We start from the raw sequence: 21,658 nt of genomic DNA, 5'->3' as shown, positions 1-21,658 counted from the left end.
TGCAAGTGGTTCTAGCCGAACCTATCTGGTATCCTAACATCCGCCCTACATCCCGACCCTCCAGATACGCAAATCTCCAATCTCTTGAACCCTGTCGAATACTGACAAGCTATCATGGCTAATATCTCGAAGGTAATCTCTACAGTGATCTCTGCTTTGTCTACTGTGTTTATCGCGACCCTCGAAGATGTCGAACGCTTGCAACTCGTCTCAGCGATTGACCAGCTTCGAGCCGCGTCGGAAACACCCCATGAGAAATCAATGAAGCTTGGCTTTGCGCTCGGAACTTTCTTTCTGCTTAGCTTAGAGAGCCTGACTGAGAACAGTAATTTCCTCTTCCGGTAGTTTGGGTGGCTTAAGGAATGGGTGTATTTGACGCATTTGCGCAAGCCCAGACTGAGCTAAATTTGGATGATTTATCAAAGAGAACAAAGGGAGATGAGAAACTTCTCTGTATGCACCACGTGCTCTGTTCTAGTCTTCAGTCAAAGACATTCGCACATCTGACGCAGCAATAGTCCGAGTGGTGCGCTTCCTCTGCGCATACAACTTTTCCAAGGACACCGGGCAAAAGACACCAACATATAAAGCAACGCCGCTAGCCTTTGCATTGGCTAATGGCACCCCGGCTCGTGACACTCTCAAGCATTTGTATGCCTTCTTTCACGTTAGACATCACTTACTCTGATGATTGAAGGCATAACTTTCTCCCAGTATCTGCAAAACTGCACGCCTATTTCGAGCAGGCAGAGTATAGAAACTCCGATGAAGCTGACCACGGAACCTGGCAGGTTGCCCTTGACACAAAGGATCACTACTCTGAATGGCTGGGTAAAAGTCCCGAGGCCGAGACAGCCTTGCATACCGCGATGAAATCAGCCCGTGGCATACCGCAAAACTGGTTTGAAATATATCCAGTGACTGAAAGACTTGATTCCACTCCCTATTCATCTTCCGATCCGCCTGCGCGAGCTTTGACTGTCGACATAGGCGGCAATCAAGGGCACGAACTCGCCGCTTTCAGGGCTCATTTTCCCGATCTCCAGGGCCGGCTCGTCCCCGAAGACCTGCCTTCTGTCATCAACAGCATCTCCATTCTGGACGAGAGCATTGAGAGAGTAAGAAACGACATGCTTTGATCCACAGCCTGTCCGCGGCGCGCAGGTGTATTACATGCGAACAGTCTTAGCCGACTTTCCTAACAAACAGTCCCTACAAGCCCTAAAGAACGTCCGTGAAGAAATGGCTCTGGACTCGGTGCTGCTGCTTTACGACCTCGCATATCCGGACAAGTATATACCAGGAAATACCATTCCCGCAACACTCGACTGGATGATGATGGAGTGTTTCTCTGCTCTCATAAGGACCCAGAAGGAGTGGGTGGAGTTACTAGTTCAGGCTGGACTCCGGGTTAAAAAGGTCTGGAAACCCGATACCAAGACGCCTCTTTCCCTTTTCCTGTTTGAAGCGGTTATCGACGACAGCACCTAGCTTATGTTTTTGAACTTGCATAGCGCAGTAATTTTATTGTATATAACTATTTACTCAACTATAACTTACACTAAACTCCGTCCCCTTGATAATCCCCCTCTGACTCCCCGTCTCTCCCGCCCCCGCACCTCCACTCCCTCCTCTACTCGCATCCGGACTATCCTGCCTCGTCAACGGATACATCCGATCAACACTATTCCTTCTCCGCCCCCTCCCTCTCTCTGCCGACGCTGTCGCCGAAACGCTCGTCTGCGTATTATTGTGGCTGTTGCCCAGCGAAAAGTATCGGTCTTTCGTGCGGGACTTGTTCTTTGAGGTTGTTTGAAGAGGGTAGGAGGTTCGGGCTGAAGTGTGGATGTTGAGGAGACGGCGGAAGAGAGTGCGTAGCATGGGGATGTTGGCGCAGGTTATTAGGACGAACATCTGTGGTTTTTCTCTGTTAGATCGGATGGAGTGAGGGGTTATATGTTGCCTGAGCTTACTTCTGCACTGTATGATATGCAGAAGGTAACAGACGTTAGCTTTCAACTTGTATCAAGACTCCGGAAGCCGTATAAGGTATGAGAAGAGATAAGAGGAGAAGGGATATACATACGTATTCCAAATCGTAATGGGAGACCACGATTCTATATCCTTCCGGTTAGCAAGTCCCACACCTACATCAAATTGCTGCATGAAACATACTCGTCAGATTATCATGCCCCGTCAAATTCCTCAGCTGCCATGCCTTGATACTCGTAATCACACACCCAAACACACCAACCCCAAACAACAACATAAGCCCAATCTTCCGCCTCAGCGGCATCTGCAGATTCCAGAAGCTGTACGCCGGAAGAAGACCGAGAATGATATCCGTGAACGCATTAAAAGCTACCAACGTTAGCACCAGGAACCCAGTCAGCAGCTCAACCCAGGGTCGGTTAAAGATAACGCGTACAAGCCTGCGCAAGCCCAATCCCCAACTGCGTCTCGGGTGCCATGCACCTCGTTGGTACTACCGTGCGATCCCAGATTGATTCCGTTGGTGTACAGAATGCCAGAACGGCGACAACGGCCGAAAGAGATAGACCCACGGTGATGAATATCAGCACCCAGAGGATGGCGGAGAGGGTCTTTGTCATGGCTGCGCCGAGCAGCCGGTGGAAGAAGAGCACGATGGAGATCTTGCCGACGGCGACGCTGAGGATGCTGGGTGGTGGCGCGAGGGTGACGTACTTGAGTGCGTTTACTCTGTCGCTGGGGCTGGCGATGTCGTTGAGGTTTATGCCGAGGCCGTAGTGGATTGCCGTGCTGGCGAGGGAGGCGGACGTTATTGCTAGGCACTGGGGATTGTCAATCTCCGTACCCTTTTCCCTTGATTGTAGATATGCGGGCGTGGGAATAATGATGGAGACGAACATACCCAGCAAAGCATCATAACATAGTCATCCCACCCCGGGCTCCGCTGCTGCACAAACCGCACATACATTCTCGTAAAGACGGTTGTCGTCGCGATTCCCCCCAGTATCCACGTCACGCTGAGGTTCGTCTTCTGTGCTGCGTTCAAGGCCATGATGAACGTGGAGAACTCCCCGGTGCTTGTTGCGATGCACAGTGACAACCACCTTGCGGTGTCGACGGCGAAATATATCCAAGTCTGACCAGGGAGAGAAATTTTGTCATAATGAAGGACCTGAATGCCTGCATGGACGAGATCGAAAGGGACCTATCAAGGCCGGAGTAAGAGTCCGCCCCTCAAATTAATGGGTCTGATGTAGTAGGGCTAATATAAATGGAGGATAGTAGTTCGGGTCAATGCAAGCGCCTTTAACGATGCGATCGGACGGCCCGTATGCCGTAGTCTAACTGGGACTGTCCGGCTGGGTCTTTGTTCGCGACAATCCAGGCCTGTGTTCACTGTGCTTTCTAATGTGTTCCAGTCCCTCTAGTGCTGTGCCGCAAAGAACAGTGGCTGCGATGCTGACGTGTCGAAGACTAGTCTCGTTCTCAATACAACATTAATTAAACAAAAACTTTGTTAGTGGGCTTGGGCTAATTATTGTTAGACAAGGTCATTCTTATGGAAAATTAATATAAGCTGTTCCTTTCTTCCTTGGTGCGTAGGAGCCGACATGTCTCTTTTCCACCCATCATAGACCCTCAATTTGTAAATATGGGGTTTACACTGGGCAATGATCAGCTACCATGGACAACGAACCTTTGGATCTTGCTTGTCTCGTTCCTTGCGGCTGTTGTCGCAGCGTTGATTGTAGCTCTTGCGCCGTATACCTGGGCTAGCCTGCGACCGAAGAATTTCCCTCCAGGACCCAAACCACTTCCTCTCATTGGCAACCTGAATTTGATTCCGCCCTCAAAAGCTTTTACACTGTCAGTTGTTTTGCTTTTGTGATGGGATGAAGCCCGGCGACTGATTGGGTATAGATTCCACCAATGGACAAAACAGTACGGGTCCATGATTGGGCTCAAATTTGGGCCGGCAAACGTCGTGGTGTTGAATAACTGGCGGGATGTGCAGGAGTAAGTTGACGGCCCCGTGTGATGTGACAGAACATTCCCTCACTCTTCGCAGACTCCTCGAAAAACGAGGCCATATCTACTCCTCCCGACCTCCAAATTACATCGCCAACGACCTAATCTGCAAGAACCACACGCACATCCTATTTGCCCCCTATGGAGACGGATGGAAGGCGCTCCGCAAAGCAGCCCAGGGCCTCTTCACCCCTCGCGAGCTTGCCGCCGTTCTCCCTATTCAAGAGGCCGAGGCTACACAGACGGCATACGACTTGATCCGTGAGCCGGAGCGATACTACGAGCATATCCAGCGGTACACGACGGCAGTCATCCTCGCGTCGGTTTTCGGTCAACGTGGCGAGGACTTCAATTCACCGAACGTTCAGGCTCTATACGATGTTCAGAATCGGTTCACTGCGCTTCTCGAACCCGGCGCTGCGCCGCCAGTTGATGGTATAACTTTCCTACAGCATATCCCCGAGCTTCTGGCACCGTGGAAGCAGCGGGCGAAGCAGATTCGTCGCGATCAACGAGCGCTATACTTCAGACTCTACAACGCAACAAAGGAGCGAATGAGTCGGGGCATTAGAACAGGCTGCTTCATGGAGAAACTCATCGACGATCAGGTGAAGAATGGCCTAGATGATGAGCACACAACGTACCTTGGTGGTATTCTTATGGAGGCTGGCTCCGACACGACATCGTCAACGCTTCTGTCATTCCTTCTTGCCCTACTTGAAAACCCAGCTGCGCTGAAACGCGCACAGGAAGACGTTGACCGTGTCGCTGGCACTGCGCGATCGCCTACAATGGATGACTTGGACAACCTACCATACATCGAAGCTTGCATGCACGAGGTAGGAGACTAGCTCCGCTATCTTATACATTTCGCTAAGCGTACTAGATCCTCCGCTGGAGACCCGTCGCAGCTGGCGGGATCCCGCACATGCTCACCCAAACAGACACATACAAAGACTACGTCTTCCCCGCCGGCACCATCTTCTTCGCAAATACCTGGGCAATCCACCACGATGAGAATGAGTACGACAATCCCAGCGCCTTCAACCCAGACCGCTGGCTAGGCGGAAATAAATACGGCACAATGAACACCACCACACTTGATGCGACCGAGCAGCGCAAAACCTCCTACGGTTGGGGCGCAGGACGCCGAATCTGCTCAGGGCAGAAAATGGCCGAGGCATCGCTCAAAATCAACATTGCAAAGCTGGTTTGGGCGTTTAACCTGGAGAGGGACGAAGCGGCGAAACCCGATATCTCTGTGGAGACTGGATATGAGGGAGGCTTCTTGGTTTGCCCAAAGAAATTCCCTATCAAGATTACGCCGAGGAGCGAAGCTCACGCAGCGATTATACAACGCGAGTTTGAGGGATTGAAGGGGTTTTATGAGAGTTTGGCTTCCTGAAGCCCAAGCAATGCGTCTAGTCTATACCACCACCTTTGGCAAAGCATTGGGATGAGTATCATGAGTAAAACGAACACGACTTCAACTTGCAACTGCAATCTGTCCAAGGTCCTTCCGCTGGACCCGCTTCTTAGCACTCCACTACGCATCCTCGTATACGCCGTTCCTGTCATCGTGGACTCTCGTTGGTATAGGGCCCACAGCTTGACAGGGATCACCAGCTAGCGTAGGATCCTCCCGGCCGGGAAGCATCCCACAAGACGCCGTTGTTTCGGATTGAATCCCCCTCTTGTTCTCCATTTCAAATACTCCGTCTTGGTTCGACAATTGCTCTTTGGTCTCTCTAGCTTGCAGCGCCTAGAAGGCTACTCCGTAGAGTAGAACAGGAACAATGCCGTCCCCTCTCGGACTCCCTCCGTTACTCAACAGTCAAGAGGCCTCCCCCCCCCCGAGGGCGTACGGACCTTACCTCAACGGCCCACATCTTTGAATTGTGTTCCGTGTCCAAATAAAGATGGCCTTTGCGACGGTCCACGAGAGTTTTACTCTGGCCCTGCTGGCCCAGTGGGCAGTCATCGGGCTAGTAACATACTGGGTAGCATGGATCTTCTATGCACGATGGCTTCACCCGCTCGCCAGATTTCCGGGACCATTCTGGGCCTCTGTGTCGCGGGTCTGGACGGTCCTCCATGTTCTTCCTGGAGACGCGGAGAAGACACAGAAGAAGCTGCATGAGAAATATGGTACCTTCAATTTGGAGTAGAAATTCTGAGCGCCGCTGATGCCTACGCCTTTAGGGCCGATTGTTCGCATTGCGCCAAATGAACTAGTCATTAGTGACCCGAGGGCAATGAAGACGATTTATGGAATCAAGTCCGGCTTTACGAAGGTACTTCATGAGCTTGCATTATATAGAGAAATTCTGGATTCTCACATAGACACAGACCGATTTCTACTTGGCTTTCCGACCACCGTGGGGTATGTATATTGTCCGATGACTCTAGCAGCAGCAGCAGCACCTAACGAACTCAGCTCGGTTCCCAGATCACTTCTCCTCATACGGCGGCAAAGAACATGCGGACCGCCGCCGCATCGTCAGCAACGTCTACACAATGACAAGCATCCTGCAATCCGAGAAATACATCGAGAAATGCATTGACGTGTGGCTTGAGAAACTCGGCGAGATCGCAGACCGCAAGGGCACGTTTGAGATGTGGACGTGGACACGAATGTACTTTGCCCTAGCTCTCTCTCTCTCTCTCTCTCTTCTTCTACAACTAGTTACGGTGGATAGGTTACTGACAGAGGTGGGCTAGGTACGCCTACGACGTGATTGGCGAACTCTACTTCAGCAAGATGTTCGGCTTCTTGAAATCCGGCGGCGACCATCGAGGCTACATTGAAGCCGCTGAAGACCTCATCCCTGTGCAGACATTGGCGGGCAATATGCCGACATATATCCGCGGGCTGTTCATGTTCACGGGGATTCTCTTTCCGCAGGTCCGAAGCGCGCTGAAGGCTCTGGGGAATTTAACGGCTGCCACCGACTCAATGCTGAAAGAACGGACTGCGGCCCTGCAGGACCCGGAGTACTCGCAGAAGCCTCAACGTGCGGATATTCTAGGAAAGCTGCTAGATATCATGCACAAGAACGGGAAGGAGGTCGATTTTGAGTTGGCGGATGTGAAGATGGAGTCGTTTGGTGGCTTGTACGTTTCGTTTTCTGTCTTAGCCCTGCCTCCAACTCACCCAAAGCTCGAGATGGAGATATACTAACATAGTATTATCCAACAGCTTCGCAGGCAGCGAAACCACAGCCCTAACACTAACAGGAATCCTCTATCACACCCTCCGCTCTCCTAACGCGTACCAAAAACTCATATCCGAAATCCTCACTGCGCACTCCCAAGGCCTCCTCTCCACTCCACACATATCCTACAACGAAGCGACCAAACTCCCCTACCTCTTCGCGTGCATCAAAGAAGGAATCCGCATGCACCCAATCACAGGCGTCTCGTTTCCCCGGCACGCTCCAGCATCAGGATGTGAAGTCGCGGGCCACTGGATTCCAGGCGGCACAAGAATCGGAGCTAACCCGTGCACTATGCATTTCGACAAGAGTGTTTTCGGAGATGATGCGGATGTATTCAGGCCGGAGAGGTGGTTGCAGGGGGTAGAAGTGGGTGGGAGGGACGCGAAGGAGATGGAGAGGTACATTATGCAGTTTGGGATGGGGTCGAGGACTTGCCTGGGGAAGAATGTGAGTGTCCTGAGTTTGAAGATTGGGGATGTGTGCTAATGGTATTTGGGACAGATCTCGATGTGTGAAATCACCAAAGCGATCCCACAGCTTCTGCTCTCATACGACTTTGAGCTAACGAGTGACGAGGAGATGCAAACGACATCATGGTGGTTGCATAAGCCGGTTTCGGTTGACGTGAAGGTTCGACGGCGTTGAAGCGCACAGGGGTCAAGGAGCGCGTATTCGTCGGTTATGTCTAGACTAGACCTGACACCTGACAACAATGACTATTGGGTAGACTGCTGCAATAGAGTATAACTCGATGTTTGTGCCAGGATTCATACTTACCTAGGTATCCGTTCTAATCAGTACCGGGTCGTAACTTCCTATCGGAAGTAACCAGAAACTCTCCCACGAGGAAGGAACGATCAGCCAAGATAGGCAGGAACGACCCTCCTCAACTACCAATACGGAAGGTGCTACTTCAAGAAGGTGCGACGAAGTATCGATCTATTCACTGAGAAAGAGCGATGAAGTAGCTGCCCATTGAAGGGGCCGTTTCCACCCCCCAGACCGAACCTCCGAAATAGGTCTACGTGCTCTCAATGAAATGTTGACCACGATAGAATTCGGGAAATTGGAGGCTCAACCCGGCCTTATCTCGAGCAATCCTGTAAACGGGTACACACGGCCCCATTGAGTACACCGCTCAGGGACGGACAACTCACATGCTAGTTACACCACAAGGACAATGTCGAGGTTCAGAGCCCCGTTCGTCCTTCAGCTGACGTTCCTGTTACCCCGGGGGAACCTCGAAGACTTGGTATGTGCTACGATGCTACATACCTCCTGGTCTAGACCTGATTTTCGCCGGGGATATAGTGTGGGGTGCGGCTCTAAGAAGCCCTTATCATCTACTAGAGACTATCGGATTGGAAGTGGTGTTTCATTGACCAGGCATATTTATATATCGCCGGGCCATTTCATTCCCTCCGCGCAACGCAGTCCGGGCAGGGATTTACCAGTAGAGCAAGAAGAAATAAATAAACCGACGTCTTCGGCTGGAATAAATAAGCTGACTACAACCCGACCTAAGGTCCCTTCTTCAAACCCGCATAGCACCACCTCTACAGACTCAAGAAAGACCATTTAAAAACCTACCATGAATATCAAATCCTTCCTCCTCACCTCCCTCGGGCTCCTACCCTTAGCCGCAACAGCCATCGCCTCCTCTACCCCACCCCAACAAAACCAGGATCTCACTGTCTGCGCCACATACGAAGACCTATCTGCCGCCGCGGCCCTCGACAACGGCAACACCCGCCTCTACAACGAGAGCGGCGTCTACTACGTCAAGAACGTAGACACGGGCCGCCCGCTCGCTGTCGTAGCGGACTCTCTGGTTCCGATGATTGAGCAGCGGATGGCAGATGCTGAGGCTTGGATGGCAAACGAGGGGATGGAAGAGCGGGATATGGAGGTGGGAGTCAGCGAGTGGAGCGACGGGGGGCTGGTGAGGCGGCAGGGTGGCTGTCGGCCTACGCAGTGCAATCGGACTCAGGAGTGTTATATTGGGTGTTGGATTTGTTCGGTGAGGCTGGTTTGTGCTTGAGTTGAGTTGGGTTGTCCTTTTGTGTCATTGTTTTTTGGCTTGAGAATGTGGTTGGTTATCTTGTGAGAGGATGGATCGGTATCTTATGGATGGTGATGACGAGAGATTGGAGATGATGATATGCACCTGTTGGACTTTATGTTAGGGTTTACTTGCGAAGGAATCTTGTTCGAATGCCTGTTCTACTCTATCTGTCTGAATGTGAGAAAGGCTCTTAGTTAAAGCATCAACCAGGGGAGTATTATGAATGGTCGTTATCACAGGACGTAAACTTCAGGCCTCTTCGCTTTTGCTGCCGAAGATAATCCGTAGGTAACAATGGCAAGTTAGATTTTGCCTAGACTCGTCAATTCCAACCAGTACGTTAGCTGTATGTCCACGCTCTAGAACCCATAGTTAGGATTCACATTACCTAACAACCTGCTGTAGCATCCAAGAAGAAAGTGCAATCATTTTCCAAGGTTCTTACAAATCACCAGCTGTTGCATGCCCTCACATCTCACAGGAGACTATTGACTTGTAGTTGCCCTTGATGACGTCGGGTCTTCAGCAGACTGCTCGCAGAACTAAGTACTTCAGATGCGAGTAGGCGCGCCAAACTCTATGCACGGTACGAAAAGATACCTATGCTGCAAATTTCTTGGAGGGCGGAGATCTATCCCTTGATGTGAGAATAGACACTAGTTTCAGGCAAGCGGGCGTTTTCTCCACGGAGAACGTGACGGTGAGTATGGGGATATTGCATTGTTTGCCCGATCTGGATATCATCAAGGCCCTTGCTGCAGTTTCATATCGGATAAGCTCTGCAGGGTCCGGAGTATGACGCCACTGCAGATCGTAGACTTAGGCGAGTTCAATCAGGGAGAAAACAAGCAAGAACCGGTCTTTATCTAGAGTTAGCACCAGCGTTCGTGGTAAGGTCAAGTACTCCCTATTTGTAGCCAAGATCCAGGGGCAAAATTTGACTTCATGGCGTGTAAGAAGGGATCACAACAAAAAGTCGTGATTAGAACTAGGGAGGCATCAGTCGTCCACCCTCCAAACGAGATTTAGCCCGCCTAACGGCTGCGACGTATGCGAAAAGGTCATCACTGCACCAAGGACATCGACATCGGAAATAACCATCTCGCCTGTTCATACCTCTGGAGGCTTCCTACGCTGGATCTTAAGTCGGCTTGATGTTTGGTAGAAACGGGGTGGCTGGCTGCCCGTGCGACGACGCAAGGAGATCGAGTGGGGCATGTTGTCGATTCAGATCTACTTCTGACGAGTCACTTATACCACATGCAGGCAGTGAGCGGTACATTGTACATGACACAAGGTGAGCCATGTGTAGGGAGGAGACATATGCTTTTGCGCAACTACTGCGCTCCAGTCGCCCTGCAATGCACCTGGCCGATCTCCATAAACATCGACTCCACATGAGACCGGTGTGGCCACTGGCCATGCACTACTGGTGTAGCATAGGACTTCTCGGCGTGCTTGCAAGGAAATCTATTCCCACTCCATAGAAAGGGTTTTGCGTTGCCATGGCGGCTTGAACAGCGGCGGGTGCAGACCGCTCCATGAGGCGGCATTCTAGAACGAGGTAAAGGTGGTGGCACTGTATGCGTATTTAACGTGAAGGCGCTTCGTAGTATCGGCGCATCCGCACCAGAGTTGCACAGTTCAATCTGTACCTGCTTTGCGCTCTGTCAACAGAGCATCATGGCCTTCTCCATAGCCCTTGACCGTGAGGCTGAGATCCACGAGCCTCTGGGTTCTAGCCTCGAAGAGTTCAAGCCACTCCCGGTCTCTCTGAATGAGCACCTGGGCTCATGTGCTAGCCTTCCCTCGTACAAAGGGCTGGAAGCCGTAAAGGAAGCATGGTCAAAGACCTTATCCCGAATTTCGGATACTACCCGACCTCCCTCATTCAGGAATATCTATGCCACCGAATTCATCACCGTGCTGAAGGCGTCTCTAGACCCCGGCAATTCACCGTTGACGCCTCCAACCACACCATGCACAACTCTCAGTAGAAAACTGGTGGACGAAACTATATTCACACATGTTGTTGCGGTGGCCGAAGACCGGGCTTCGATAACGCCTCAATTCCCAGAGCAGGTCGTACATCAGATCAATCAGGTAAGAGAATAATTTCCAATTCCACGGTTGTTGCAGTGCTTACACGGTTTGCAGAGCAAGATTCGACTGGAGGTGGCTCACTGGAGCTGCCAATGGCACGTGAACTTGTGGTACAAGTGCGGCTCGATCAAGCTGGCACAAGCAGAAGAATTGGCTGAGCTCTTCCAACAGGATCTAGAGACAGTGCTGCAAGGGCTTGGTTCGCAGTTACCGCCATCTCCCCCGGGTGAACTGTCAACGATTTCCGCAGAGAAGAATGATTTGCAGAACTGGCCCAGGGTGGACCAATGCATTCATGATTTGATCGAAGAACGTGCGGTCACACAACCGCAGACAGAGGCAGTCTGTGCCCATGATGGCACCTTCACATATTCGGAGCTCTCAAGCACTTCCTCGGGTCTAGCCCGAATGCTTGGTCAATTTGGAGCATCACCCGAGCAGCGAGTGGCTATTCTTATGAACAAGTCCAGCTGGTATCCGATGGCGGTACTTGCAGTGTTGAAAGCCGGCGCGGCATTTGTCCCTCTCGATCCAACTCATCCCGAGAATAGATTAAAACAACTTGCCAATGACATCGAACCGTGTGTGCTCATCACAACTTCACAGCTTGCCAATAAAGCAAAGGTTTTGGGATGTCCTAATGTGCTTCCAATTGACCAAGTCGATTTCGACGAAATTCCACCCGCGCCTACCGCAACCCCTGTGAAACCTGACAATGCTGCATATATTATTTTCACATCCGGATCGACAGGAAAGCCGAAAGGTGTGGTCATAGAACATTCAGCTCTAGCGACTAGCGCTGTAACGCGGGGCGCTGTTCTAGGGCTCGGGCCGGAATCCCGCGTATTGCAGTACGCACCGCACACGTTTGACGTGAGCGTGGACGAGATATTGACGACCTTAATCCACGGAGGGTGCGTCTGTATCCCGTCGGAATGTGACAGGTTCAAGATTACAGAGTTTATGGAGTCGGCGCGGGTCTCGGCGGCTCTCTTGACGCCAACTTCCGCTCGGACGATAAACCCTGACGACGTCCCCACACTGAAGACTCTTCAGACGGGTGGGGAGGTCCTAACTGAAGACGTCAACGACAAGTGGTGTGACAGAGTAACTCTGTTCAACGTATACGGGCCGACGGAAGCTAGCGTTGCATGCGTCATCAGTAACCGGACGGGTGTTCGTGGCACTGGCCATATTCTTGGACGAGCTGTCGGAGGAACCTGTTGGGTAGTCAATCCAGAGGACGTGTCACAGCGTGTGGCACCAGATGAAATTGGTGAACTGGTGATAGCAGGTCCAATTCTTGCTCGGGGATACTTCCGTGATGTGGAGAAGACAGAGACATCTTTTGTACGATTGCGGAGTACCGGAGAGAGAGTCTATAGAACGGGAGACTTGGCCAGTATGGATGAGGCTGGTGTCATTTCGTACCATGGCAGAAAAGACCTGGAAATCAAAATCCGCGGTCAGCGTATCAACATCGCGGAGGTAGAACAGGCTATTTTGCAATGCGAGGTCGTTGATAATGTGGTTGTCGAGTATCCTGTCTCTGGACCGTGCGCTAAGAGGTTGACGGCGATTGTATGCACCGGCCAAGGTCCAGATGCAGAGTCACAACTTACTGTGGACTGGTTTTCAAGAGCGCAAAGGCTCGACGAAGACACTCTCATATCCTTCCAAACTCAGGTCTCTGGTGTCCTACCGACGGCCATGCTGCCATCGAAATGGCTGTCCATATCACACTTACCACAGACGGCGTCTGGAAAAGTAGACCGGAAACAAGTGCGGGGCTGGTTGGAGGAAATGGACGAAGAGACATACGCCCATTTCTTTCACGGCAATGTTAGCGCGACGAGTGATGAACCAGCAGACGGTCTGATTGCAATTTGGGGTAAAGTGCTAAAGATAGCACCTCATAACCTTCGACTCAATCAGTCGTTTATTCGCAACGGAGGTGACTCGATCATGGCCATGGAAGCACGTCGCTGGGCTCAAGAAGCAGGGTTCGCCATTCATATTCCAGATCTCCTCGGGAATGCCAGTCTTCAAGACATAAGCCGGATAGCGACCCCAATCACCGCTGCATCAACCCCAGTCATTGGTGAAGATACGGATGCGCCGTTCGCGCTGTCACCAGTTCAGCAAATGTACTTTGACCACATGCGAGATCAGCACATGGGTTTGCAACAGCGTGTAAGCGTTGAGATTACCCGCATGGTACAACCCGAGGCCATACGTGCTGCGCTGAACTATGTAGTCGAAAAGCATCGAATGCTCGCGGCTAAGTTCAATTGCCAAAACGGGAGATGGATGCAGTTCGTCCCAATCGGTAGCAATATCGATGCTGACCCTGCATACGAGTTTTATACGGACTGCCCAACATCGCTTGACGATTATTGCACCAAGCCGATGAGTATCGGGGAAGGGCAGTTGTTCCATGCCCATCGACACTTGCCGGATGAAGGCAAGCAGGTGCTAGTTTTTTGCGCACACCATCTGGTAGTGGACTTCGTGTCGTGGAGGGTAATACTGCACGATTTCCATGACGCTATACATGCGGCGCAAGACGGACGCAGCTTACAGCCTGACGCTCAATCCTCGCTCTCTTTCCAACAGTGGTGTCGAGAACAGATCAAATACGCGTCTTCCCTTGATCCAAATACTGTCTTGCCATTTGGTCTTGGGCCAGTGGATTTGACTTTCTGGCAGCCAACTAATGAACATCCCCTCAAGAACACATATGCAGACGTGTCCCAGTATGAATTCCGTCTGTCGTCTACACAAACAGCGCAACTCCTTGAGAAGTTCACCAATCCATTTGTCCATCCCACCGATGTCATCATCGCGGCGTTCGCTATGGCTTTTCGTCGTATATTTCCGGAGCGGGATTCTCCCAATATATTCATTGAAAATCATGGTCGTGAGCCAGGGCAGACTTTGTTAGATGTATCAAGGACAGTGGGCTGGTTCACAGCAGCTTACCCAATACATTTGCCGAAGGTTACCCTCGAAGAGCTCAGTGATGCTCTAAAGGCAAGTAGCGAGCGCCGTCGAGGAACCCCAGCCAATGGTCACTCCTACTGGGTTTGCCGGTATCTCTCGGAAGATGGAAGAAAGGCCTTTGGAGATGAGCGACATCAGCAAATGGAAGTCGTATTCAATTATGCGGGGTCTGTCGTTCAACATACTGATGATCAAAGTTTGTTTGGGAAAAGCGTGCGCACTACCGAGGTTGGACATCCGAATTGCCCACGATTCTCCCTTTTCGACATATCGGCGAGTATAGAGCAGCCAGACCAGGAGCTCCGTATTACATACAGCTTTCCAGGAAACATCGCGCACAAGGACCGTATATACGAGCTCCTGCAGACGCACCAGGAGATCATGATGTGCGCGGTGGATGATCACACGAGCCTTCACAACTGCCATCCATCATCGCCCTTGAACCCGTGCAGTACAGAGGTTGCATCTCTATTAGAGAAATACGGCATCTGCCCCGAACGAGATGTCGAGGCTGTTTACGTGGCTTCCCCTATTCAGCAACGGATGTTACGCCGGCAAAGTTTGGAACCATGGTATTACCGCGTTCGAGGAACATGGACTGTGAAGAGGGCGACAGATCTCTCTTCACCGATCGATCTTGACCGGTTATCCCGAGCGTGGTGCGACGTTGTACGCCGCCATACAATGCTGAGAACAGTCTATCAGTATAGTGGCGATAGTGATCAGTATAATGCTGTTGTTCTCCGCGATATTCAGCCGCCTATCACGTATGTATGCTCTTCAGGCGAGAATAACCACTCACTCTGTCGGGACTCCCAGCTGTCACCGCCGCACCGCATGATACTGCAAGAAATGAACGACGAGGTTGTTGAATGTCAGCTTGAGTTCAGCCATGTTATAATCGATGCCGCGTCTCGTTCAATCATCCTACAGGAATTGGTGGACACTTATGAAGGGAAGTCCCAACATCCCACGACGGAAGCACTGCCATTCTGGGAATACCTGAGCTTGACCGAATCTTCAGAGAAGGAAGCAAGTGCTCTACGAGCACCAAAGAATGAGATGACTTTATCTGGACATGTAGCGTTGCTGCAGATTGGGCTACCATGTCCAGGTATGTCACTCCGCGAAGCCTGCAAGGCCCACGGGATCACAATATCGAGCTTTTTCATGACAGCATGGGCTATTGTGTTGTCTCAACGGCTGGAAAACCAATCCATAGCATTTGACTATGTCCTCTCAGACAGGCTTGCTGATATCACCGGCATCGAGAAAGCGGTAGGGCCATACATCCGGCTGCCAACGTGTCAAGCGGTAGTAACACCCGCTGTGCCTGTGACAGAACTAACACAGCGCATCCATGCGCAAAACACGTGCTTTCAGGGCTCCGGACTCGAACTTCCCAGCACGTTCACTGCGATGCAGGGATACGCCACGCTCGTGAACGTCCGCAATAGCGGAACCGACAGCTTGGACATGACATCGGAAGAGACACAGTGGATCCTCAAAGGTTTTGATGATCCATGGGATTACGACCTGGTGTTTGCGGTGAATGTGCGGGGGTCGGATATCTTAGGATGCTCTATTGAGTATGCAGAGGCTGTAGTACCAGCACGGGTAGCAGTTGGATTCGCCGACTGCCTGCTCAAGACAGTGAAGACAATGATGCAAGAGATGATGTAAAGGTCATCAAGTTGCGTTGAACGTTGGAGTTTGTTGCAGTAATTTGCGTATGCAAGGCGTTTGTTCAACTAATCGTAAGCTCCCCTTGCATGAAACCGCAGCAAAACTTCAGTAGCTTCATGTAGGAAAAAACGTTGTTCAGGCTAGACTGGGCGTTTCTTCACCGCGTCTTTGAGTTGAGTATGTAGTGGCAGCCATGCCCGGCTTATTTATCGTTCCCACCAAATCTGGAGACTTGATCTTAGGTCAATATATTGACGTTGACAAAGCTGCCATCAAGAGTGGTATATCCGAAATGCTAAGCACCATCCACATTCCGATATGGTTCGTGCTATTTGGGCTAGTTATCGTCTTCTTGATAGGACTATCCATCAAGCGGTTGTTCTTCAGTCCTATAGCGCACTTCCCCGGGCCTAAAATAGCCGCCGTAACGCTTTGGTACGAGTTCTACCACGATGTAGTTCGGCGGGGACAATATTTTCGAGTGATTGAAAAGATGCATAAGCGATACGGTATGTTCACATCCTAGTGGTTCAACCCGTGCTAACCGAGCATCGTAGGGCCCATTGTTCGCATAAACCCTTTCGAGCTTCATGTTCAAGACCCGGACTTCTACCTTGTGCTGTATACAGGCCCGACCCGCAGACGTCACAAATGGCCTTGGGCCGCCAGAATGTTTGGCAACAATACCTCGGCTTTCTCGACTGTTGCGCATGATCACCATCGAATACGGCGAGCGGCCCTTAACCCGCTGTTCTCGCGGACGGCTATTCAACGCATGACACCGAGGATTCAAGACCGGCTCAGGCAGCTCTGCGACAGGCTTGACGCGATCTGCATTTCCGGGCAGATCGTAGACTTGGGCTTAGCTTTTACCGTGTTTGCCGCAGACGTGATAAGCGAATACTGCTTCGGACGCTCACTAGACCTAGTACACAGCCCCGACTTTGCTGCGGACTGGGTAGAGATGGTGGCTGCCCCCTCGGAACTCGGTCATTTGATCAAACAATGCCCATGGATTGTACCGCTTCTGCGATACGTACCGCGTCCGATAGTGCGGGTATTGGCACCTGGGGTTGCGTTGCTATACCAGGTACAGGAGGTATGTATTGACACCGACCTACTCTCCGAAGTTGCTAACCTGCATAGACAATGAGCAAACAAATCCAGCCCCTGGCCGAAAGAAGGCTGATTGACAAGGCGACACGCCCTCTGACGGTTTTTGACACCCTTTTAGCGGGCGACTTGCCTCCAGCTGAGAAGACCGTTCAACGACTGAAAGGCGAGGGCCAGACGCTCATAGGTGCCGGGACACTGACGACTGGTAATGCGCTCAAAACAATTGTCTTTCATGTTCAGAGTAACCCGGTAATCCTGCGAAAACTTCAAGCGGAGCTTGACGCGTCGCTATCCGGTGTGAGCGCTTTTGATATGGCCGACCCAACACACCTAGAGCGTCTCCCGTACCTTACGGCGTGTATCTGGGAAGGTCTCCGGTTGGCATACGGCGTGACGCATAGACTACAGCTAATCGCCGAGGAACCGCTCAAATGTGCTGGAATGGACATTCCCACTGGAACACCTGTTGGGATGACCTCAATCTTTATGCATGACAATCCAGTGGTCTTCCCAGAACCGCGGAAGTTCCATCCTGAACGATGGTTGGAGCTGGATCCGGAAGCTCGAGGCAAGATCATGGGAAGACACTTTGTGCCCTTTAGCAAAGGTTCACGGATGTGCCTTGGGATGCATCTAGCGTACGCCGAGCTGTACCTAGTGCTGGCTACTGTCTTTCAGCGATATGAAATCCAGCTGATGGGTGTGACTCGAGACGATATTGACATGGCGCATGATTTCTTTGACCCAGCACCAAAACAGGATGCTAAAGGCTTAATTGTGAAGCTCGTAAGGAGGAACTCACCTGAATTGGTGAGGGTAGCAATTTCGGAGAAGGAGTGACTGGTGTGGGCAAATGAAGTTCCATCCATTGTGAAGAGCTTTCGAATCCCTGGCAAGCAAATCCAGTTTAGGTAGAAGACGACCAGATAGAAAATAGAAAGCCGAGATGGCCCTAGCAAGTCAATTGCGCAAAAGACGACATGAAATATTTACGTGCTCTTTTTCCGCGGAGTGTTGTTGGGACACTGCGTCATGTCCAATGGACTCCAGCTGGGATCTGATATACCCATTTCGGACTAGCTCAGTTCCTAGGTGCCTTAGTGCCTCAGTATAAGTAGTTATATCATCCCACTCCAACCTCCAGCTTATGTCTTCCCCGCAGCAAACACCAGCTTTGGGTGACTTCATCTCTCGCCTGAAATACTTGTAGCTTGCTTGACTGTCTGTCATTCCTCTGTTTTTCTCAATCAAAACGCCACTAACATTTTTAGATGACTCTTCAATCACTCCGCTCGATCACCGAGTATAACGTCTCGACGTTTCGGCGCAGCTATGTCTCTGAAATCGCAGGCTCCCTCGGAGACCTTGGGACATTTCTTCCAATTGCCCTGGCTCTCGCAGCCAACAACACCATCTCTCTCGCCAGCACTCTCATCTTCTCCGGTCTTTTCAATATTCTAACCGGCCTCTTTTTCGGCATCCCGCTCCCGGTGCAGCCGATGAAGGCCATTGCCGCAGTAGCCATCGCCCGCTCGTTCTCTCCGGGATCCATCGCAGCCGCTGGAATATTTGTGGCCGCTGTTCTCTTCGTTGGAAGCGTCACTGGTCTGCTACAGTGGTTCACCCGTGTCATCCCCATCCCAGTAGTCAAGGGCATTCAAGTGGGAGCCGGGTTGTCTCTGGTCATGGCAGCATGCACCACCCTGCATGACCTTGGTTGGATTCATCCATCGTGGGCCGACAATCGTCTTTGGGCGATTGGAGTTTTTGCCGCTCTGCTGCTGACCAACTCCACTTCTAAGCGTCTACCCTACGCCCTTGTCGTCTTTATCGTAGGCTTGGTCCTGGCGGTCGTCCGCAGCGCTCTCGCCTCCAACCTTCCGTCATTTTCTATATGGCATCCTCACGTCGTCGTCCCTGTCGGTCACCAATGGACCAGAGGCGCAATTGATGCCGGCCTGGGTCAGCTTCCCCTCACCACATTGAACTCCGTCGTAGCGGTCGTTCACCTCGCCGCTGATTTGCTTCCGTCTGTTCCGACCCCCTCCGTGACCGCCATTGGGCTCAGTGTCTCTTTTATGAACTTGATCGGCTGTTGGTTCGGTGCTATGCCCGTTTGCCACGGCTCCGGTGGACTGGCCGCACAGTATCGATTCGGCGCACGATCAGGAGCGAGCATTATCTTTCTAGGGGTGATCAAGCTAATCCTTGGCCTTCTCTTCGGCGAGAGCTTAGTCGACCTTCTGCACCGCTTCCCAAAGGCACTACTAGCAGTCATGGTCATCGCAGCTGGTCTGGAGCTGGTACGTGTAGGTGAGAGTCTGAATACCTCTGGCGCCCGGGATCTCGCGACAGAAGCCGCAGGTGAATCTCAATCTCACCTAAGTGAGGAGGAACGAACTCGACGGTGGATGGTAATGATGGTTACTGTGGGCCTACTGGTGGGATTCAAGAATGACGCTGTTGGCTTTGTAGCCGGAATGCTGTGTCACTGGGCATACGAGCTACCGGGACTCGTACAACGCACGCGGCACCGCTGGTCGGAGGGAAGAGTACGGCTACCTTGACCTGCTATAATACAGATACAGCACCCTTGCACAGTAATATCAGATCATAGCATTCATTAAAATCATGACTCAAAAACTATTACATCTCATGTCCCAATTCGTGACCAATCTCTCGGAACCTTCGTTCTCCCATACATCCAGTCATTACCGATTCGTTCTCCGATCATAAGAGAAACATTCACTCCTTAACATCAACCTCATCCTCTTTCACATCCTCAATCCTCCTGCTCATCCCCTCACTCCTCGCATCAGGCAAAGCCGCTAGCTCCCTCCCATTCTCATCATAGCGATGCTCCTCCACAATAACAGGCTCGTCCTGGTCCTGGCGAATCGTGCGGACAGTGGTCGTCCCGTCACGTTCTGTATGTGAAGTCCTCGCGTACCGGTGCGACGACTCATGGGTCTTCTGCCCGTTCTTGGAACTGCTAAGGTTTGCAGAGGCGTAGACGGAGCTGGAGGTTGAGGTTGTGATGTTGAAGGGCATGGTGATATGGCTTTGATATGAAAGCTGAGGTATAGGGTTTATGAAATTGATTTAGGCTTGATTGGTTTGTGATTGTTTGATTGGAAGTATAGCTTGATGGGATAGATTGTACTAGGTAGAAGGAGGAATGGGGGAAGGAAGAGGTGTTGTGATGGATATATACTCCGTGTGGCGAGGGCTGATGTCATTGTTTGGCTGGGGGGATTTTATCATAGGTACGGGTTTGTTGGGGGTTCAACTTGACGGCTATCGTGAAGGTGGCTTGACCTCAGCAAGAAGTATATCGCAGGTGGAAGTCTTCGGGCTCCTTCGCGTCGGTGCGTTAAGATGGTCTCAAACCTGATTGTGAGAACCTTCTAGCTTACCCTCGCTATGAGCAGTTGCCTTCAATGTATGGGGCGACACTAACGATAATGAGTAATGAGCTAGAAGCTTATCTCTAATTTCACTTTACGCTTCTCTATATACATTAATTTCTTTTAGCTAACCCAAAGTCTGGAAGATGAAGCTATCCCCAGTCGGCCACCTCCGAGCCCCGCAGATAAGCGCACCAGAAATCTCCCCGCCCTCCCTTCCATCAACTTCAATCCCACGCGACACCACACTTCACCTCACCTCCCTTTACTACTTACCTCCACAAACTCTCCATACCAAGAAAACAATTGAAAATGCCCGGCCTCACCCCCGAACAACTAAACTCCTTCCACGAAAACGGCTACCTCGTCCTCCCCAACTACCTCACCCCGACTGAAACCACCTCCCTAATCACCGAAACAAACACCCTCCTCACAAACTTCGACCTCTCCACCCACCCCCTTACCCAATTCACAACTGGCGACGACGACTCCGGCTCCCCAAGCACCAACAAGCCCCACGTCGGCGACACCTACTTCCTAACAAGCGGCGACAAAATCCGCTTCTTCTTCGAACCCGACGCATTCACCCCCGACCCCTCCGCCGAGGGCAAAGCAACCCTCACCCGCCCGAAAGAAACAGCCATCAACAAAATCGGCCACGCACTGCACTCGCTCTCGCCGCCCTTTGAATCCGTCACCCTGTCCGCCCGCAATGCAGACATCGCGCGCGATCTAGGCTTCAAGGACCCCCAGGTCCTGCAGAGTATGGTTATTTGCAAGCAACCGGGTATTGGGGGTGCGGTGCCGCCGCATCGTGATTCGGAGTTCTTGTATACGGCGCCGCCGAGCGCGGTGGGGTTTTGGATTGCGTTGCAGGATGCGGGGGCGGGGAATGCGACGTTGGGGATGTATAAGGGGTCTCATAGGCGGAGGTCGGGGGCTGTGAAGAGGAGGTTTGTGAGGAGGTATAATGAGGTTGGGGAGGTTTGTGGAACGGAGTTTGTGGGGAATGAGGGGGAGGGGTTTCCGAGGGGCTTGGA

At 51.6% G+C, this 21,658-nt stretch overlaps 11 protein-coding genes across 11 annotated transcripts; 9 read left to right on the top strand and 2 right to left on the bottom strand.

Annotated features, from left to right (window-relative positions):
• Positions 1-114: 114 nt before the first annotated feature.
• On the top strand, positions 115-1,491 carry BJY04DRAFT_218525 (uncharacterized protein; the record flags this gene model as incomplete). The annotated part of the gene is made up of 4 exons (XM_073716329.1): positions 115-325; positions 519-651; positions 698-1,118; positions 1,210-1,491. The coding sequence occupies 4 exons, from the start codon at positions 115-117 to the stop codon at positions 1,489-1,491; spliced, it is 1,047 nt and encodes a 348-aa protein (XP_073570819.1).
• A 94-nt stretch (positions 1,492-1,585) lies between these two features.
• BJY04DRAFT_189697 (uncharacterized protein) lies at positions 1,586-3,345 on the bottom strand. The gene is made up of 5 exons (XM_073711413.1): positions 2,894-3,345; positions 2,429-2,813; positions 2,176-2,361; positions 2,087-2,117; positions 1,586-1,980 (listed from the first exon to the last, which is right to left on the bottom strand). Exons 1-5 carry the CDS (start codon positions 3,041-3,043, stop codon positions 1,953-1,955), a joined length of 780 nt encoding a protein of 259 aa, XP_073570818.1. The 5' UTR covers positions 3,044-3,345; the 3' UTR covers positions 1,586-1,952.
• A 168-nt stretch (positions 3,346-3,513) lies between these two features.
• BJY04DRAFT_189690 (cytochrome P450) lies at positions 3,514-5,574 on the top strand. Its single transcript, XM_073711412.1, has 4 exons — positions 3,514-3,858; positions 3,913-4,008; positions 4,061-4,859; positions 4,907-5,574. The coding sequence occupies exons 1-4, from the start codon at positions 3,644-3,646 to the stop codon at positions 5,423-5,425; spliced, it is 1,629 nt and encodes a 542-aa protein (XP_073570817.1). The 5' UTR covers positions 3,514-3,643; the 3' UTR covers positions 5,426-5,574.
• Positions 5,575-5,581: 7 nt separating this feature from the next.
• On the top strand, positions 5,582-8,000 carry BJY04DRAFT_189689 (cytochrome P450). The gene is made up of 7 exons (XM_073711411.1): positions 5,582-6,168; positions 6,223-6,314; positions 6,370-6,403; positions 6,458-6,656; positions 6,742-7,134; positions 7,220-7,685; positions 7,740-8,000. Exons 1-7 carry the CDS (start codon positions 5,940-5,942, stop codon positions 7,881-7,883), a joined length of 1,557 nt encoding a protein of 518 aa, XP_073570816.1. The 5' UTR covers positions 5,582-5,939; the 3' UTR covers positions 7,884-8,000.
• Positions 7,986-8,941, top strand: BJY04DRAFT_189687 (uncharacterized protein). The gene has a single exon (XM_073711410.1). It carries the CDS (start codon positions 8,419-8,421, stop codon positions 8,818-8,820), a length of 402 nt encoding a protein of 133 aa, XP_073570815.1. The 5' UTR covers positions 7,986-8,418; the 3' UTR covers positions 8,821-8,941.
• Positions 8,830-9,279, top strand: BJY04DRAFT_218521 (uncharacterized protein; the record flags this gene model as incomplete). The annotated part of the gene is made up of 1 exon (XM_073716328.1): positions 8,830-9,279. The coding sequence occupies one exon, from the start codon at positions 8,830-8,832 to the stop codon at positions 9,277-9,279; it is 450 nt and encodes a 149-aa protein (XP_073570814.1).
• A 1,707-nt stretch (positions 9,280-10,986) lies between these two features.
• BJY04DRAFT_218520 (uncharacterized protein) lies at positions 10,987-16,092 on the top strand (the record flags this gene model as incomplete). The annotated part of the gene is made up of 2 exons (XM_073716327.1): positions 10,987-11,406; positions 11,461-16,092. The coding sequence occupies 2 exons, from the start codon at positions 10,987-10,989 to the stop codon at positions 16,090-16,092; spliced, it is 5,052 nt and encodes a 1,683-aa protein (XP_073570813.1).
• Positions 16,093-16,387: 295 nt separating this feature from the next.
• On the top strand, positions 16,388-18,051 carry BJY04DRAFT_207699 (cytochrome P450; the record flags this gene model as incomplete). Its single annotated transcript, XM_073713888.1, has 3 exons — positions 16,388-16,604; positions 16,653-17,194; positions 17,242-18,051. The coding sequence occupies 3 exons, from the start codon at positions 16,388-16,390 to the stop codon at positions 18,049-18,051; spliced, it is 1,569 nt and encodes a 522-aa protein (XP_073570812.1).
• A 321-nt stretch (positions 18,052-18,372) lies between these two features.
• Positions 18,373-19,834, top strand: BJY04DRAFT_189680 (putative sulfate/molybdate transporter). The gene is made up of 2 exons (XM_073711409.1): positions 18,373-18,432; positions 18,483-19,834. Exon 2 carries the CDS (start codon positions 18,483-18,485, stop codon positions 19,776-19,778), a length of 1,296 nt encoding a protein of 431 aa, XP_073570811.1. The 5' UTR covers positions 18,373-18,432; the 3' UTR covers positions 19,779-19,834.
• BJY04DRAFT_189678 (uncharacterized protein) lies at positions 19,835-20,375 on the bottom strand. The gene has a single exon (XM_073711408.1). The coding sequence runs from the start codon at positions 20,260-20,262 to the stop codon at positions 19,957-19,959; it is 306 nt and encodes a 101-aa protein (XP_073570810.1). The 5' UTR covers positions 20,263-20,375; the 3' UTR covers positions 19,835-19,956.
• A 555-nt stretch (positions 20,376-20,930) lies between these two features.
• On the top strand, positions 20,931-21,602 carry BJY04DRAFT_218517 (phytanoyl-CoA dioxygenase family protein; the record flags this gene model as incomplete). Its single annotated transcript, XM_073716326.1, has 1 exon — positions 20,931-21,602. A coding segment is annotated over one exon (672 nt), but the record flags the coding sequence as incomplete, so codon positions are not given.
• Positions 21,603-21,658: the final 56 nt, after the last annotated feature.

This window comes from Aspergillus karnatakaensis (assembly GCF_047715665.1).
Source record: "Aspergillus karnatakaensis strain CBS 102800 unplaced genomic scaffold BJY04scaffold_26, whole genome shotgun sequence".
Taxonomy (NCBI): domain Eukaryota; kingdom Fungi; phylum Ascomycota; class Eurotiomycetes; order Eurotiales; family Aspergillaceae; genus Aspergillus; species Aspergillus karnatakaensis.
Note: the sequence above shows the minus strand (reverse complement) of the source record. Positions and strands in the feature narration are given on the sequence as shown.